This window comes from Phlebotomus argentipes, unplaced genomic scaffold (assembly GCF_947086385.1).
Source record: "Phlebotomus argentipes unplaced genomic scaffold, Phlebotomus argentipes genome assembly contig_2, whole genome shotgun sequence".
Classification (NCBI taxonomy): domain Eukaryota; kingdom Metazoa; phylum Arthropoda; class Insecta; order Diptera; family Psychodidae; genus Phlebotomus; species Phlebotomus argentipes.
Genome location: NW_026776162.1, coordinates 4,616,024 through 4,629,569, shown reverse-complemented (window position 1 = coordinate 4,629,569; position 13,546 = coordinate 4,616,024). Strand labels below are relative to the sequence as shown.

Below are 13,546 nucleotides of genomic sequence, written 5' to 3'. Positions count from 1 at the left end.
CCTCGAACTTCAAACACCAACGGTCATGTGCTCTCTCTTTTTATTTTGTAAATAAATTTGTGTTCACCACTGAATAATTACTGTATCACCGTCCTGGATTGAGTAGTAGTCCAGGGACTTGGACATGTTGTCCAACACCATGCACACATCTTGTCTCTCCGCATCCACATAGCTGAGTATCGGGAGTTTTCCTGCATCGGACTTGAATAGCTTCAGGACGAGTCCCTGCAGAGCCTGAATCAACATCTTTTTGGGCAGTTTCTTCGACACCAGCCGATTTGCTTCCGGATCCAGGAGATTCACTATGATTACCGATGATTGTTTAGCCATTGGACGCACAAGAGACTCCTCAGGAGAGCCATATTCTGGGAAAAAAGGACGAGAATTGAGTTTTGAAAGCAAATTTCAGGAAAAATTGAGTCACTCACTTTCAACAATCCTTCCGTAGGCACGAATTTTCCTCATAAACTTATTCCTGTCCGTCGGACTGCCACTTGTCTGCAAATATTCCCATCCATACTGTTTCCACGTGTCGTACTCAGCATCGCGTCGATTTCCTGGATTCACCTCGATCTTGTTGAGTGTCTTGAGGTTGCTGATCAAGCCCACCGCCCTGGAGAACATGTTCTCGAAGCCACTCTTCGGATCCGGTGACTGATTGAGCACAGAGAGTTGCTGCAATTTGTCCAGTTCATTGAACGTTTCGGACTCATTCTCAATGGGATTGTCTCTCAAGTTGATCTCCAGCAGATTCCGAAAGATGTCCAGGTAGTCTGTGGGCTCACAATCTGGCAAGTGGATCCTCCTCAAGCCATTCTGCATGAGGAGGAGCACCTTGAGGCTCTGAATGTGGCCCAACTTGAGGATTTCCTCGAATGATGACAAATTGTTCTTGTGCAAGTCCAGATTTTGGAGGTTCTTGAAGACCAAATCGCAGTTCGGGATGGCCAGGGTGGTGATGTTGTTGTTCTGAAGTGAGAGAGATTCAATCCAAGGAAATAGTCGAGCGGTATGCAAGATGTCCCTGAAGGAATTCAAGCCACAATCACTCAAATTGATGTCCTTCAGATGACGGAATGATGGCTCGAGGTCAGAAATGTCCAAATCCGAGGGCAAGACGAGACGATTTTGCCTGGAATGGACGGAATTTTTCAGCAAAAGCGAAGATGTAGGAGGAGAAGGATGAAGACTTACGAGAGATTGAGGTAAGAGAGTCGCGGCAATTGACTGACAATGTCCGCCACAATTCTCCAGTTCCAGATGAGAGTCGCCGTGAGATTGACCGAGACCAGGTTGAAGAAGGGCATCAGATTCCCAGCCGTTTGGGTGTTGCTGTAGGCAACGGAGATGTCCTCCAGCTGCTCAACGTGGCTCTGCTTCTTCATGATCTTCTCCGCGCCCACAAACTCGAAGATCGACGCCTTCACGTACTCCTTGGCCTCCCGCATGAGGTTCTCATCCAGGGGATTGCCGATGTTGAGCACGTAGCGCTTCTCTATGGCCCCAGCCAGAGAATCGAAGGGCGCAATCTTCCCCGGGCGGATCATGGAGCCCGCATTTGGGCATGTTGTCTCAAAGTACTGGATCTCATTGACACATCCGCTGTGCTTCCCGCGACGAGAGTCGTCCCACTCAACGCCCACCCACAGTCCGGAGTAGCCTTTGATCTGGAAGTGAAGGAAAGCCGTCACTTCCACCCCCTCTGCCACTGCCAACTGCTTCCGTGACTCCTCAATACTTACCTCACCGAAAAATTTCACAGTTCCATAGTCGCTATTCACTTTAATTCGTGAATTAATTGGGAAAGTTGACATCTGCTCCACAAGCCCCACCATTTTTCCCAAATTTCACGCGAGTCACTCACTCCCGAGGGACAGTTACACTGCACCACTGACAATTGATGCAATTCTCATCAACTGCACCACTTTTCTTCACAATATACACAAGAAAACACTGGATTGTGGTGAGGAATTTGCACAGAACTTCTTTTATTTACAAGGAAAGTGACGAAACCTCTGACAATTGGAGACTTGTGACACATTCTCTCCACAGAGTGCGCTCAGGTGGGGGAGTCTCCAAAATGAGAGATACGCAGTGTAATTTATTCGAACTTCAAATGTGCTTTTCACACGATTTCCCTGATATTCTATCGGATTTCCTTAGTTTTCCTTGTTTTGTGAAGAACTTCTGAACTTTCTCATCATTTCGCCAAGTGTGTGTCGAATCAACTCTACACGTAAAATATCAACAGTCGGAATATACGCAGCCTAATGTTATCACAGAAAACCGCGGTCCAGCGAGATTGTTCTCATTGAAAAAGCTGCAATCGAGGCTGAGCAGTAGATGCTATTGAAAGTGAGTCAAGTAGTGTGTCAATTTCGTCGGCATTTGCATAAAATGAGTCTGGACGAGGCCAAGAGAATTGCTGCGTACAAGGCAGTGGATGAATTCGTGAGGAGCGGCCAAATTGTGGGCATCGGGAGCGGATCGACGGTGGTCTACGCTGTGGACAGGCTCGCCGAGAGGGTGGCCAAGGAGAAGCTCAACGTGGTATGCATCCCAACGAGCTTCCAAGCCCGACAGCTAATCATCGGGCACAGGCTGACGCTGAGTGAGCTGGAACTTCATCCGGAGATTGATGTCGTTATCGATGGGGCGGATGAGTGCGATGAGAATCTGACGCTGATCAAGGGCGGCGGAGGATGTCTACTGCAGGAGAAAATCGTGGCTGCGTGCTCGAAGAAAATGGTCGTCGTGGCGGACTTCACCAAGGACTCCAAGACGCTAGGCGAACAGTACAAGAAGGGCATTCCCATTGAAGTTGTGCCGATGGCTTATGTGCCTGTTCGCAATCGAATCCAGAATCTCTTCGGCGGCAAGCTACAGTTGAGAATGGCAGTGGCCAAGGCAGGACCCTGCATCACCGACAATGGCAATTTCATCCTGGATTGGCACTTCACACCTGGGGATTATGACTGGGAGAGGATTAACAGGGAGATAAGCATGATTCCGGGTGTCGTGGAGACAGGATTGTTTGTCCAAATGGCGCAGAAGGCCTTCTTCGGCCAGGCTGATGGGTCAGTGAAGGAGAAATCTCTCTAAATGCCGTGTACTTATGGATTTTGTACTCTTTTGGGAAACGTGGGAAAATATAATTCATGCTGCTCATGCTATAACCCTACTTTTTGTTGGCTGGAAGTGAAGTGTCAAATTCTGGCGGTGGGTTTGTTTTTCTTACGATTTTCTTACTTTTTTCACTGAAATGACCACCAAGATCAATCAGAAGGAGTATCTTAAGAAGTACCTCTCCGGAGATGTGGGCGCCGAGAAGAAGAAAAAGAAAAAGAAGCGACCTGTTGTTGGGCAAACGTAAGTAAATGGAAATGTAAACATTGGCTTTATTTAACGCTTTTCCTGGCTTTTCCAGCGTGAAAATCATCGATGATGATGTGGACGTTTCAAAGATGGAACAGTTCAGGGAGAATGACCTGGAATTGTTCACCACCGGAGAAGATGCGCCACAGGTTGTTGGAGTAATTGATGAGCGTCCGCCAGAATTGAGAGCTTTGGACTTCAAGAACAACACCAAGTGGAAAGTCATCAGCGATGACAATGGATATGAATCCTCATTGACTATTCAACAGCTGGACAGAGAATCTGGTCGGGTTGAGAAGTCGCACACAAGCAAACATTCAGTGTCGAAGAAGAGGAGAAGCAGCACGGATTCGTCTCCTGTTCGCCGAAAGAGAACTCCGGATTTGTCTCCAGAGCGTCGCAGAAGCCGAGATTCATCTCCAGATCGACGGAGGAAGAAGAGTCCTGATTTATCTCCAGATCGACGGAGGAAGAAGAGTCCTGATTTATCTCCAGATCGACGGAGGAAGAAGAGTCCTGATTTATCTCCAGATCGACGGAGAAGGAAGAGTCCAGATTTGTCACCAGTGCGCAGAAAAAGAAGTCCTGATTTGTCTCCCGCGCGTCGAAGGAAGAAGCATGGAAGAGATCTGTCTCCAGCTCGTCGAAGAAGTCCTGATCTGTCGCCGAAACGTAGAGGTTCTCCAGATTTGTCTCCCGTAAGAAAGAGATCAGACAGACGAGATGACTTGTCGCCTCCGCGGAGAAGCAGGCAAGAATCCGATTACAAGCGTAGCAGAGAGTCTTCGAGCAAGAGAAGAAAGGATTCCTCTAAATCCCCTGAGAGAAGGCGTAAACGAAGAACTCCAGATCTTTCTCTTCCGAGGAAAAGACACAGTCCAGAACCTTCATCGTCGAGAAAAAAGTCTCCTGATCTTTCTCCCAAGAGAAGGAAAAGTGATCGAGATCCTTCTCCTGACGGGGGTAAAATGAAGAAAACGCTGGAGGGAAAGACCGCAGGTCTGCAGGACGCAAAGTCCTTACGGATAGAGAGCGACAAGATCAGGAAGCGCGACGCTGAGGCGTTTAGCAAGATGAGCGATGAGATGTCTGGACGGAATGCCACTATGGTTTTGCGGGACAAGAGAACGGGCAGAATCCGTGATCTGGAGAAAGAGGCGGAAAAGGAGCGCGCCAAGGAGCGCAAGGAGCAGGAGAAGAAGGCGGTGTACGATCGCTGGGGCAAAGGGACGAAGCAGGTGGAGGATTTTCGACAGAAAATAGAGGAAGAGAGCTACGAAATGAGCAAGCCACTGGCCAGATACTCCGACGACGCGGACCTGGACAATTATTTGAAGCAGCAGGAGCGTGAGGGCGATCCCATGCTGGAGTACATTCGTCAGAAGGAGCGCGAGAAGAGGCAGGACAGCAAGGTGCCCACTGTGCCTGTGTACAGAGGTCCATATCCGGAGAATAGGTTTGGGATTCGGCCTGGGTATCGATGGGATGGGGTGGACAGGTCGAATGGCTTCGAGAAGAAGTGGTTCGACATGCAGAACAAGAAGAAGGCCATCCAGGAGGAGGCTTATCGCTACAGCACGGAGGATCTATAGACTGGCCGTACAAATGGAGAAGTTTATGTGTGGCAAAGTGTGAGATTACACGCTAATAAATTAAGATTGAGATTGGATAAAGCGTGAGTATGACGTTCGCCGGGACGTTCTAGCGACGGCCTCCGCGGTAATTCGAGCGTCCTTGGTTGTAACCGCCCTGATTGTAACCACCCTGATTGTAGTTACCCTGATTATGGCCACGATAGCTCTGATCCTGATAGTCCTGCTGGTTCCTGTTGCCGTAATTGTCGTACTGATTCCTGCTCCCGAAGTTGTCCTGCTGATTCCTGCCATAGTTGTCACGACGGTAGTTTTCAGAGCCTGAAATGACCAGAGATATCTCTTATCTCACGCGACTTCTTCGGTTTGAGGGCAATTTGGGGGAACCTTTCTGAGACCAGCCGCCTTGAACGCGACTACCTCCTCCGCCGTGATGACCGCCACGATGCTGGCCACCGTCTTGGCGGTTATCGTAGTACTGGTTGTTGCCCTGCGGTTGATAATTCGAGTATTGCTGTTGCTGCTGATAATTCTGGTGTCCCTGATTGTGCTGGAATCCCCCGCGACCGCCGCCCTGACAAGGAAAACCCCAAGAGAGTCAAAGATAATCTTCCACAGTCAATTCTCGCTTTACAATCTCAACCAAGGAAAATCATTCAATAATATTGTCATCTCTTCCTCCTACTCACCCTTCCGCCTCCGCGTCCTCCGCCTCCGCCGCCTCCCGTGGACCGGTTCTTCTGCCACGAGGGCATCTCCGGAGGCGGCGGAGCGTGCTCCCAGGCTCTTCCTCCTCGGTCAGGAACCTGTCCGATGATGTGCCTCTGAATCTTGCTCTGAGTATTTCGTCTCACGGCGGCACTGCTCGTCTTCTCGATGATCACGAGACGATCTCGAGCCGCCAGGAGGGCGGACAAGTCCGTGTCCTTGCCGCCAGTCTGCAGAGTGTCCAGATGCTGCCGCTTGACATTGTATCGTTGGTAGATCTCATCACCCTTGCTCTTCAGTCTGTCTGACCACTGGAACGACTGCACAGTGACATCCAGTCGCGTTATCAGCATCTTCCGTCGCAGATCATACTCCAGATCCAGCTCCTGCTGCAGCTTCACCAGCTTCTGCCACTGTTCGCCGGTGAGAGTACTCTTGGGGTTGAACAGAGGCTTTCCGATGCGCTTAGGACCTGCCTTCTGCATCACCTCAGCCAATCGCGAGTCGATCTTGTCAAAGAGAGCCTTGCAGGGGAAGTTCTCTGGTGGTTTGCCCATTCCCAGGCCCATCGCCAGCTCCTTCATAGCCGCCGCCGTTGGGGACTCCTCGAGAGTGATCACGTTGCTGGTGTCTCTGGGCTTGTTGGCGCGCACCATCTTCAGCGCCATCAGCTCGTTCACCAGGTAATTGAAGAGCATCGACAGGGAGTCAATGGTGTTGAAGCGATTCTTATCCATTCCGTCTGTCAAACTGCCGAAGGGACACTTCATCTCCTTCAAGAAGCTCGATAGCGTCATTCTGAACGAATCCACGTCCCCATCGTCGGTCAATTGCTCATCAATACTTCCCAGGATGCGGATTTCATTCGTCAGCCAGACCAGAAGCTTACGAGCCTCCTCGTTGAGACTCTTCTCCTGGAACACCGCACTGTAGTTTCCCGTGTACCTGCAATATCACGCCCAAATCAACCTCCTGCACTGAATTCCCAGGTGCTGATCCACAGAAGACACACTTACCCAACACACTGGATCGCTTCTGCCAAATCCGCATCCATAATTCCAGGGAAAAACGTGGAAAACTGAGAATCGCACGCGTTGGAGAAAAATGTTACCAAACGTCAGCCGGCAACTCAACTTCGGCTTTCTTCGGATTCGCAATCTAACCATTCGAAAAGTAACGTGCGACAATTATTTAGAAATAAAGTAATATTCTTATATTTTTCACCAATAATACGATTACATAAAGAATGCTGTGCAAGCGCGTGTGAATGAATCTATCGGAATTGCAAATGACAAATCCTCAGGCCAATGACGTTCTTTCCCACTTCGGACACTCCGCAGACGACACACTGAATGCCCTCGAACTCCGGCAGATAAGTGGCTCCGCAGAGAGGACACTTCTGCTCCGGCTGGCCGCGGTAGATTGGCTTGTACGTCACGGCGCAGAGATTGAAGGGATTGTGCTCATCGTAGAGCAGATTGTGCTCATCCGTGAGATTCATTTCGCACGCCTGGAGCATCTTCCGCGCCTGCTGAGCCACCTCCATTCGCGGGCCCAACTCCAGGAGGCGCCTGGCAAAGGACGCCGCTGTCTTGTAGTTCTTCAGCTTGAAGAACATATTGAGAGCCGTTCTGAGGGTGAGAATCTGATGGACAGGCTGAAGATTGCAGTGCGTAAAGTACGCCGCCATCTCACACAGTCTCTGCTGCTCCTCCAGCGTCGCCTTAGGCAATACCTTGCGCTTCGTCTCCATCTGCAGACCCACAATATACTCCTTGCAGATTGTCAGCAATTGCTGAGCCTCCGAAATATCCTGGCGACTCTCCACAACGAGCAGAGGAATCGACAGGACAATCAATTGGAACTTCTCCACGGCTTCCGTAAACTTCCCACCAGTGGTCAGTTGATAGCACTTCTGCAGATTTTGCACGAGATCATTCAGCTTCAGAGCCAAGACTGGACGACTGTTCTTGGGATTGGTGTCCTTCCAGTTGCGATTCGGATGAGCGAACATTGACGGCAAGCCAGGAAGAGCTGTGTAGGCTGTTCTAGAGCCAGCGAAGATGTTCATTGCGAGCTTCTTGTAAGGAGCAAAGTTCACCACTCCCACTTGATCATTGAGCAACCTGAAAGTGGAAACATTTAGTTACTGATCTCTTCTAGTCCTGCCCAATTGCATCATCCATTACCTGAAAGCACTGTCGAAGGCACCGGCACGAAGATGATCCGCCACCAGCTGCGAATTACTGCTCCAAATCTGTGCTTGCGAGAGCCCTTTAGTCGGCGCCACAAATCCACCAGATCCATCCCCAGACGCCTTCAAATTGATCATCAGTTCCTCCGGTAGCTCCACTTCGTCCACATCCCATCCAGGTCCAGCCTCTGGCTCACCCTCCTCACCCTTCTCGGCATCCTTGAACTCATCCAGGTCATCATTCTCATCCAGATCCAACTCAGCATCCGCTCCCCAGCCTTCAGTCACGCCTCCATCTGTGGGGGCGTCAAATGCCAGCGCCTGATGAACTCCCTTCTGCGCTTTCGTGGTCATGGCAGCGTCAAAGAAGCTCCTGGACACAGTCAGAAGTGGCCAATTGGCTTCGGCTTGCTGCACCGGCACAGGAGGCTTCAGGAACACGGCATTGGGATTCACCGGTGGCACTTCCTTGCCCTGACTTATCTCCTCCTTCAGCTTCTCCGCCTCCTCGGTGAATCCATGAGTGGCAGCCGTGAGATAGGCGAGCGAAGAGTGACCACAATTCTTCAGAATGTTAATCCTCTCAGACACATCACCCAGAAGCAATGCTCCTTGGTACTGAGCCGAAGTATCCTTGCGAATCTCTGCAATCTTGGTCATTTTCTTCAACTTCTCCAGATTGCCCGTGATGAGATAGAGGAAGGAGAGCTTGTCGAAGTTCTTCGTCCTCTGGTAGCACATCTCCACCACCTGATGATTGCCCTGCATGAGAGCCACCTGACCAAGACGTTCCCAGCACGCCTTATCGTCCAGAGCCTTCGCCGCCTCGAGAGCCACCTCGATATTTCCACACTCCAGTGAGAGATTGAATCGCGTCTTCTCATCCTTGACAAAGTGCAGTGCCACCTCAGGATATCCCTTCTGCTGCAGATAAGCAATGATGCTCTGACCCACGAGACGGGCATTCCTCACCATGTGCAGCACTTCTTCGTACTTGCGATTGATCAGGGCCAACTTGAACTTGTACTCCGTGGGATCGATGTTCATCACGCGAGCCCGGCACTCCCTATCCAGACAGAAGACCTGCGTTCCCTTCACCTTCGTGATGTAGATAGGCAGATCCAGTGTCCTGATGATCCCATGATCCCCATTTGTGATGGCGTACTTGATGTGGTTGCTGGTCGTGTAGATGAACACACCGCTGTCATCCCATGCGCCGGACTTCACTCTCGTGTTCTCCAGAATGTTGCACAGCGACTCCAGACGGCGATTGCAGATGTTCACGGTGTGTTTTCCCAGCAAAGCCACATGCGACATGTCCGGTGACCACACAACGTAGCGACACTTGGAGATCTTCACCTGCGCAATGACCACCAACTGCTGGACATCGTACAGTGTGACGTAGTCAGGATCACGCAGCAGCAGCATTCCTGTGCCAGCGTAGAAGATCTCATCGCAGGGCGGAGCCTGAATCTTCTTTGTCACCTCATTCTTGAAGTTCTTCACCACCAACTGATTGTTGCGATCGAACACGGCGAAGCGATTCCTCGCCACCCAAAGCGCCGTGATGCCCGACGATCTCTTGCACTCCATCTCGGAGTTGCTGGAGGCATCGGAGTCCTTGGGCAGACTGTAAAGCTCATAAGTGCTGTTCTCCATGTTGGTAGTTCGCGAGCACAGCAGCATCGCGTTCAGGGCGGGATTGTAGGAGATGCTGTAAACAGGGATTTTGCTGCTGCCTCTCAACTGAGCCACGCTGCTCTCCTTTGTCGTGGTCAAGTCCAGCTTCTTCAGAATGCGCTCCTTCACGTAGTACAAAATATTCCCATGCACAGTGTATGCCGGTCTCTCGCGCTCTAGCTTGAAGACAATCATGCCTGGGAAAGGACAAAAAAGAGCTTAAGAATTGATTCTTGCTCAAGTTGACTGTGAAATACTGACCAGCATCATGACCGGCGGCGAAGAGATTGAGCGTCGGATGAGCAGCCAATACCCAGAATCTCTCGTGCTCGCGACGGAATGTGTGAAGACATTGCCTCTTAGTCATGTCCCACACGCGGATGCTCTTATCCTCACTGTTGGATATGATGAGTTCCTGGCGCGGATGGAAAAGGACACAGGAGACATTGTTGTAGTGTCCACGACAAGTGTCCACCTCCCAGGCCTTGTATTCATTCATGCGCCACAACTTGATCTGCCTGTCATCCGCTCCGGAGACAATCAGTGGCATGTTGGGATGAAAACTAGCCCAGTTGACACCGCGATCGTGACCCTCCAGCACGTGCTTCACCACAGCATCCGCCAGACCGAAGAGATCAGTGGTTCCCGGATTCTTCAGGTGCTCCTCCAGTCCACTCGGTCCCGGTGCCACGTTCTTCTTCCGCAAACCTATTGGGAACAACACATATCACATTAGCAAATTTGATTTTCCCAGTTGGAATTTGGAAAGTAACTCATTCTCTAAGTGACAAACTGGAAGCGAGCGATTGTGTTGCAACTTCAGACACCTCGACAGAGCGAATAATGTGAAAAGTGTGACCATTACCAGAGGAGATTCGTGTCCTGGAGAGTTTGCCATAGCCACCGGAACAATCTCAATCATGCAATGATCTTGTGAACGGGAAACCAACACTACACACTGTTTCCCATCGAACCAATCCTACCTTTCATTCCATCTCGATTGGCAGTACCTGAGATATCCCACACGCGCACGGTCTGATCGAGGGACGCAGACACTATCTGGTCCTCGGTGGGGTGGAAGAGGGCGCACATCACGTAGTGATTGTGCCCCGTGAGGACACTGATGCACGTGCGTGACTGCCAGTTCCAGATGCGGATCGTCTGGTCATCGGAAGCGCTGAGAATCCAGGGATACTCATCGTGGAATACTGTCGTTCTCACGTAGTCCAGATGCCCCAGCAGAGTGAACGTGCACCGGCGCTGTTTGTAGTTCCAAACCTGTCCGGGAATGCAAAACATATATTCCAAATTGCCCTCAATCACTTGCAATAGCTGTGATCGGCGAAGGTCTCACACCTTTATCTTGAAGTCGTCACCTCCGGACACGAAGAGCGGCTGCTGACTGTGGAAGCAAATACCCCTCACTGGACCGTCGTGCTCGTCGAACTTCTCAAGAAGGGTGTGCATCCGATAATCCCAGAGCTGGATAACTCCATTGTGCAAGCTGAAACAGCGAGAAAAGGCAAATTTGTCAGCCCGGCCCGGATGAAGGGAAACATTTTTCGCTTACCTCGCGAGAACCCATGGACGCTTTGAGTGGAAAGACAACCCCTTCACTCGGGCAGACTTTGTCTCGAAGTTTGTTAGCATTTTCAATCAGATTTTCGCCTCAATTACCCGGATTTTCCACCTTTTCCAGGCACTGAACACTATATGACAACACGGCGAGTGACACGTCGTTCGCACTTGATGCCTTCTATTTCCGCGACGTGGCGTTGTGGTCGAAATAATTTTAGCGCTAAAATCATTTTCAAAATTATCAAAGAAAATATGAGTTTATTGACGATTTTCAGGGAAAAATACACTAAGGGTATTATTGTAAAAAATATCAGCAAGTTTTTCTTTATCCTCTCCCTTCACTCCGGCAATCACTTCGAGGACTTGCCTGCAAAATAAACATTCACTCAAACCATCGCTTTATCAAGTCTTTAAGCCTAATTTCAAGCACTTACAAGATCTGTGCTGGTTCGCATCTTCCATCAATCAGGTGGTCAGGAGTCCATTTCTCCTTTCTCTTCACCGTTGGGAACTTTGTCTGCACAAATCCGGCACCAGCATGACTCGGACGAATGCCACACCACGGAGCGTCCGTTTCAATCATGATCTTCTCAGCTGGCAACAGAGTAACCACTTGCAAATTGTCCTCAGTCTTCAGGGAGCACCCATTGAGGCCAATGAAGAAGCCCATGTCAATCAATTTCTCTGCTTCGTCGATATTCCCATCGAAAGAGTGAACAACTCCTCCACACTTGATTTTATCCCTGTTCTTCTCGATAATCTCTATGAAGTCCGCATGAGAGTTTCTGCAGTGGAGGAACAGTGGCAAATTGAAGGTCTCAGCAAGTTCTAGTTGCTTCTCAAAGAATCTCTTCTGACAATCCTTCTCGCAGAAGTGCAGCCGATCGTAATCCAGACCGATTTCTCCAACGGCCACAATCTTTGCCTTGTACTTCTCAATGGACGCCTGCAAGTCCGAGAAGTACTTCTCGGGATCCTTGAGGAATTCTGAACATCTTGTTGGGTGGCATCCCACAGTCATTTTCAGGCGATCTGCAACACACAGCAATCAGGAAGGGAATCACAGAGCGTACTTTGCGCAATACCATCTCTCTCAATGACTTTTGCTGCTTCCTCCACATCGCTCAAGCTTCCCACGGTCACGATGATCTTCTGCATTCCCATGCTCCAACTGCGCTTCAGCACAATATCCAGATCAGCTTCGTGTTTCTTGGAGCCCCCATAGACACCTTGGAACATGCTGTCCGTCAAGTTGGCGCCAATATCTGTCGATGATTTCACTATATTCATGCACGAAATTGTGATAGAGATCACTATGTGATGTTTACCTATGAATTTCATTGCAATTTCCCTTATTTTCCCTGAAATTCTCATAAAAACAAAGCCACGAGCGGCTTTCCCACTGACAGTTTGGTTATGGCTTGTTCGAAAACGTTCACCGCTGGCAACACCTCAACTTCCGGCAGCCATTGCACTTTCTTTCCAAGTCGCTCTGTTGTGAGAAAACGTGCTCACGATGTCTAAGCGAGGTAATTTTCCCATTTTCCACGTGAAATATGCACTTTTTGATATTGAAAATAGTGGCTGTGTTGAGTTCGCGACCTTCTTCGTTGATTTCCAATGGAGAAGCAATTAAATAATGTGAATATTCGTCGATAATGCCTCGGAATGTTAAAGACGACACATGCCAAATATTCCCGGATTGCCCAACCTTCAAGGGGATTTTGTATTGCTGATTGGATATTTGCGATCTAATTGTTTTCTTCTTTGCCACTCTTGCAGGACGAGGAGGTTCCGCCGGAGGAAAATTCCGGATATCCCTGGGTTTGCCAGTTGGTGCCGTGATCAATTGCGCTGACAACACAGGTGCCAAGAATCTGTACGTGATTGCGGTGCATGGCATCAAGGGACGCTTGAATCGCCTTCCAGCGGCCGGTGTTGGTGACATGTTCGTGGCCACGGTGAAGAAGGGCAAGCCCGAACTGAGGAAGAAGGTATGTGTTGTGAAGGTTTTTCGCTCCGCATGGCGATACTGAATGCTTTCCGTTTCGCCTTTCAGGTGATGCCTGCCGTCGTGATCCGGCAGCGCAAGCCCTTCCGGAGGAAGGATGGTGTGTTCATTTACTTCGAGGACAATGCTGGCGTAATTGTAAACAACAAGGGCGAGATGAAAGGATCTGCAATTACGGGGCCAGTGGCCAAAGAATGCGCCGATCTCTGGCCACGTATTGCTTCAAACGCCAGCAGTGTCGCTTAAGCCCTGGGAATGAGAATAAATCCTCTCATGGACATACTATTTTCTGCGTTCCTTATTTTCCCTTTTTGGGAGACGATCGCCGGAAGGTATTTATGGTTATGTTGATTCATCTTCTCTTTGACGGCAGCGCCGCAGCGATGCGAATTGATTCCCGCTTTTCCA

The 13,546-nt window shown here is 49.9% G+C and overlaps 7 protein-coding genes across 8 annotated transcripts; 3 read left to right on the top strand and 4 right to left on the bottom strand.

Moving 5' to 3' along the window:
• Nucleotides 1–23: 23 nt before the first annotated feature.
• LOC132264047 (tubulin-specific chaperone E) lies at nucleotides 24–1,981 on the bottom strand. The gene is made up of 4 exons (XM_059764103.1): nucleotides 1,743–1,981; nucleotides 1,195–1,667; nucleotides 429–1,132; nucleotides 24–365 (listed from the first exon to the last, which is right to left on the bottom strand). The coding sequence occupies exons 1-4, from the start codon at nucleotides 1,833–1,835 to the stop codon at nucleotides 64–66; spliced, it is 1,572 nt and encodes a 523-aa protein (XP_059620086.1). The 5' UTR covers nucleotides 1,836–1,981; the 3' UTR covers nucleotides 24–63.
• Nucleotides 1,982–2,178: 197 nt separating this feature from the next.
• Nucleotides 2,179–3,176, top strand: LOC132264064 (ribose-5-phosphate isomerase). The gene has a single exon (XM_059764128.1). It carries the CDS (start codon nucleotides 2,344–2,346, stop codon nucleotides 3,100–3,102), a length of 759 nt encoding a protein of 252 aa, XP_059620111.1. The 5' UTR covers nucleotides 2,179–2,343; the 3' UTR covers nucleotides 3,103–3,176.
• On the top strand, nucleotides 3,172–5,031 carry LOC132264036 (BUD13 homolog). The gene is made up of 2 exons (XM_059764091.1): nucleotides 3,172–3,369; nucleotides 3,428–5,031. Exons 1-2 carry the CDS (start codon nucleotides 3,263–3,265, stop codon nucleotides 4,965–4,967), a joined length of 1,647 nt encoding a protein of 548 aa, XP_059620074.1. The 5' UTR covers nucleotides 3,172–3,262; the 3' UTR covers nucleotides 4,968–5,031.
• On the bottom strand, nucleotides 4,976–6,805 carry LOC132264053 (protein FAM98A). The gene is made up of 4 exons (XM_059764116.1): nucleotides 6,692–6,805; nucleotides 5,657–6,620; nucleotides 5,355–5,541; nucleotides 4,976–5,288 (listed from the first exon to the last, which is right to left on the bottom strand). Exons 1-4 carry the CDS (start codon nucleotides 6,727–6,729, stop codon nucleotides 5,077–5,079), a joined length of 1,401 nt encoding a protein of 466 aa, XP_059620099.1. The 5' UTR covers nucleotides 6,730–6,805; the 3' UTR covers nucleotides 4,976–5,076.
• A 68-nt stretch (nucleotides 6,806–6,873) lies between these two features.
• On the bottom strand, nucleotides 6,874–11,294 carry LOC132265463 (coatomer subunit alpha). Of its 2 annotated transcripts, none has more exons than XM_059766181.1 (6): nucleotides 11,120–11,294; nucleotides 10,906–11,053; nucleotides 10,533–10,827; nucleotides 9,811–10,257; nucleotides 7,865–9,746; nucleotides 6,874–7,801 (listed from the first exon to the last, which is right to left on the bottom strand). In XM_059766181.1, exons 1-6 carry the CDS (start codon nucleotides 11,197–11,199, stop codon nucleotides 6,949–6,951), a joined length of 3,705 nt encoding a protein of 1,234 aa, XP_059622164.1. In that variant the 5' UTR covers nucleotides 11,200–11,294; the 3' UTR covers nucleotides 6,874–6,948. The 2 variants fall into 2 exon arrangements, with proteins under 2 accessions (XP_059622164.1, XP_059622165.1); XM_059766182.1 differs by having other exon boundaries at nucleotides 10,560–10,827.
• A 65-nt stretch (nucleotides 11,295–11,359) lies between these two features.
• On the bottom strand, nucleotides 11,360–12,564 carry LOC132265465 (deoxyribonuclease TATDN1). Its single transcript, XM_059766184.1, has 4 exons — nucleotides 12,456–12,564; nucleotides 12,213–12,392; nucleotides 11,562–12,159; nucleotides 11,360–11,494 (listed from the first exon to the last, which is right to left on the bottom strand). Exons 1-4 carry the CDS (start codon nucleotides 12,499–12,501, stop codon nucleotides 11,386–11,388), a joined length of 933 nt encoding a protein of 310 aa, XP_059622167.1. The 5' UTR covers nucleotides 12,502–12,564; the 3' UTR covers nucleotides 11,360–11,385.
• On the top strand, nucleotides 12,552–13,423 carry LOC132265467 (large ribosomal subunit protein uL14). The gene is made up of 3 exons (XM_059766185.1): nucleotides 12,552–12,656; nucleotides 12,910–13,121; nucleotides 13,187–13,423. The coding sequence occupies exons 1-3, from the start codon at nucleotides 12,644–12,646 to the stop codon at nucleotides 13,382–13,384; spliced, it is 423 nt and encodes a 140-aa protein (XP_059622168.1). The 5' UTR covers nucleotides 12,552–12,643; the 3' UTR covers nucleotides 13,385–13,423.
• Nucleotides 13,424–13,546: the final 123 nt, after the last annotated feature.

Excerpts from the sequence above, each read along its gene's own strand:
- LOC132264047 (XM_059764103.1), bottom strand. The coding sequence starts at position 1,835 with ATGGTGGGGCTTGTGGAGCAGATGTCAACTTTCCCAATTAATTCACGA. Across the intron at positions 1,668-1,742 it reads CTGTGAAATTTTTCGGTGAG|ATCAAAGGCTACTCCGGACT; the intron begins GTAAGTATTGAG and ends CTTCACTTCCAG. Across the intron at positions 1,133-1,194 it reads CTCTCTTACCTCAATCTCTC|GCAAAATCGTCTCGTCTTGC; the intron begins GTAAGTCTTCAT and ends CGTCCATTCCAG.
- LOC132264064 (XM_059764128.1), top strand. The coding sequence starts at position 2,344 with ATGCTATTGAAAGTGAGTCAAGTAGTGTGTCAATTTCGTCGGCATTTG.
- LOC132264036 (XM_059764091.1), top strand. The coding sequence starts at position 3,263 with ATGACCACCAAGATCAATCAGAAGGAGTATCTTAAGAAGTACCTCTCC. Across the intron at positions 3,370-3,427 it reads CGACCTGTTGTTGGGCAAAC|CGTGAAAATCATCGATGATG; the intron begins GTAAGTAAATGG and ends TGGCTTTTCCAG.
- LOC132264053 (XM_059764116.1), bottom strand. The coding sequence starts at position 6,729 with ATGGATGCGGATTTGGCAGAAGCGATCCAGTGTGTTGG. Across the intron at positions 6,621-6,691 it reads GAAGCGATCCAGTGTGTTGG|GTACACGGGAAACTACAGTG; the intron begins GTAAGTGTGTCT and ends GTGATATTGCAG. Across the intron at positions 5,542-5,656 it reads GAGGACGCGGAGGCGGAAGG|GGCGGCGGTCGCGGGGGATT; the intron begins GTGAGTAGGAGG and ends TTTCCTTGTCAG.
- LOC132265463 (XM_059766181.1), bottom strand. The coding sequence starts at position 11,199 with ATGCTAACAAACTTCGAGACAAAGTCTGCCCGAGTGAAGGGGTTGTCT. Across the intron at positions 11,054-11,119 it reads CGTCCATGGGTTCTCGCGAG|CTTGCACAATGGAGTTATCC; the intron begins GTAAGCGAAAAA and ends TCGCTGTTTCAG. Across the intron at positions 10,258-10,532 it reads CAATCGAGATGGAATGAAAG|GTTTGCGGAAGAAGAACGTG; the intron begins GTAGGATTGGTT and ends TGTTCCCAATAG.
- LOC132265465 (XM_059766184.1), bottom strand. The coding sequence starts at position 12,501 with ATGAGAATTTCAGGGAAAATAAGGGAAATTGCAATGAAATTCATAG. Across the intron at positions 12,393-12,455 it reads AATTGCAATGAAATTCATAG|ATATTGGCGCCAACTTGACG; the intron begins GTAAACATCACA and ends AATCATCGACAG. Across the intron at positions 11,495-11,561 it reads TGCGAACCAGCACAGATCTT|GCAAGTCCTCGAAGTGATTG; the intron begins GTAAGTGCTTGA and ends TTTATTTTGCAG.
- LOC132265467 (XM_059766185.1), top strand. Across the intron at positions 13,122-13,186 it reads AGCCCGAACTGAGGAAGAAG|GTGATGCCTGCCGTCGTGAT; the intron begins GTATGTGTTGTG and ends TTCGCCTTTCAG.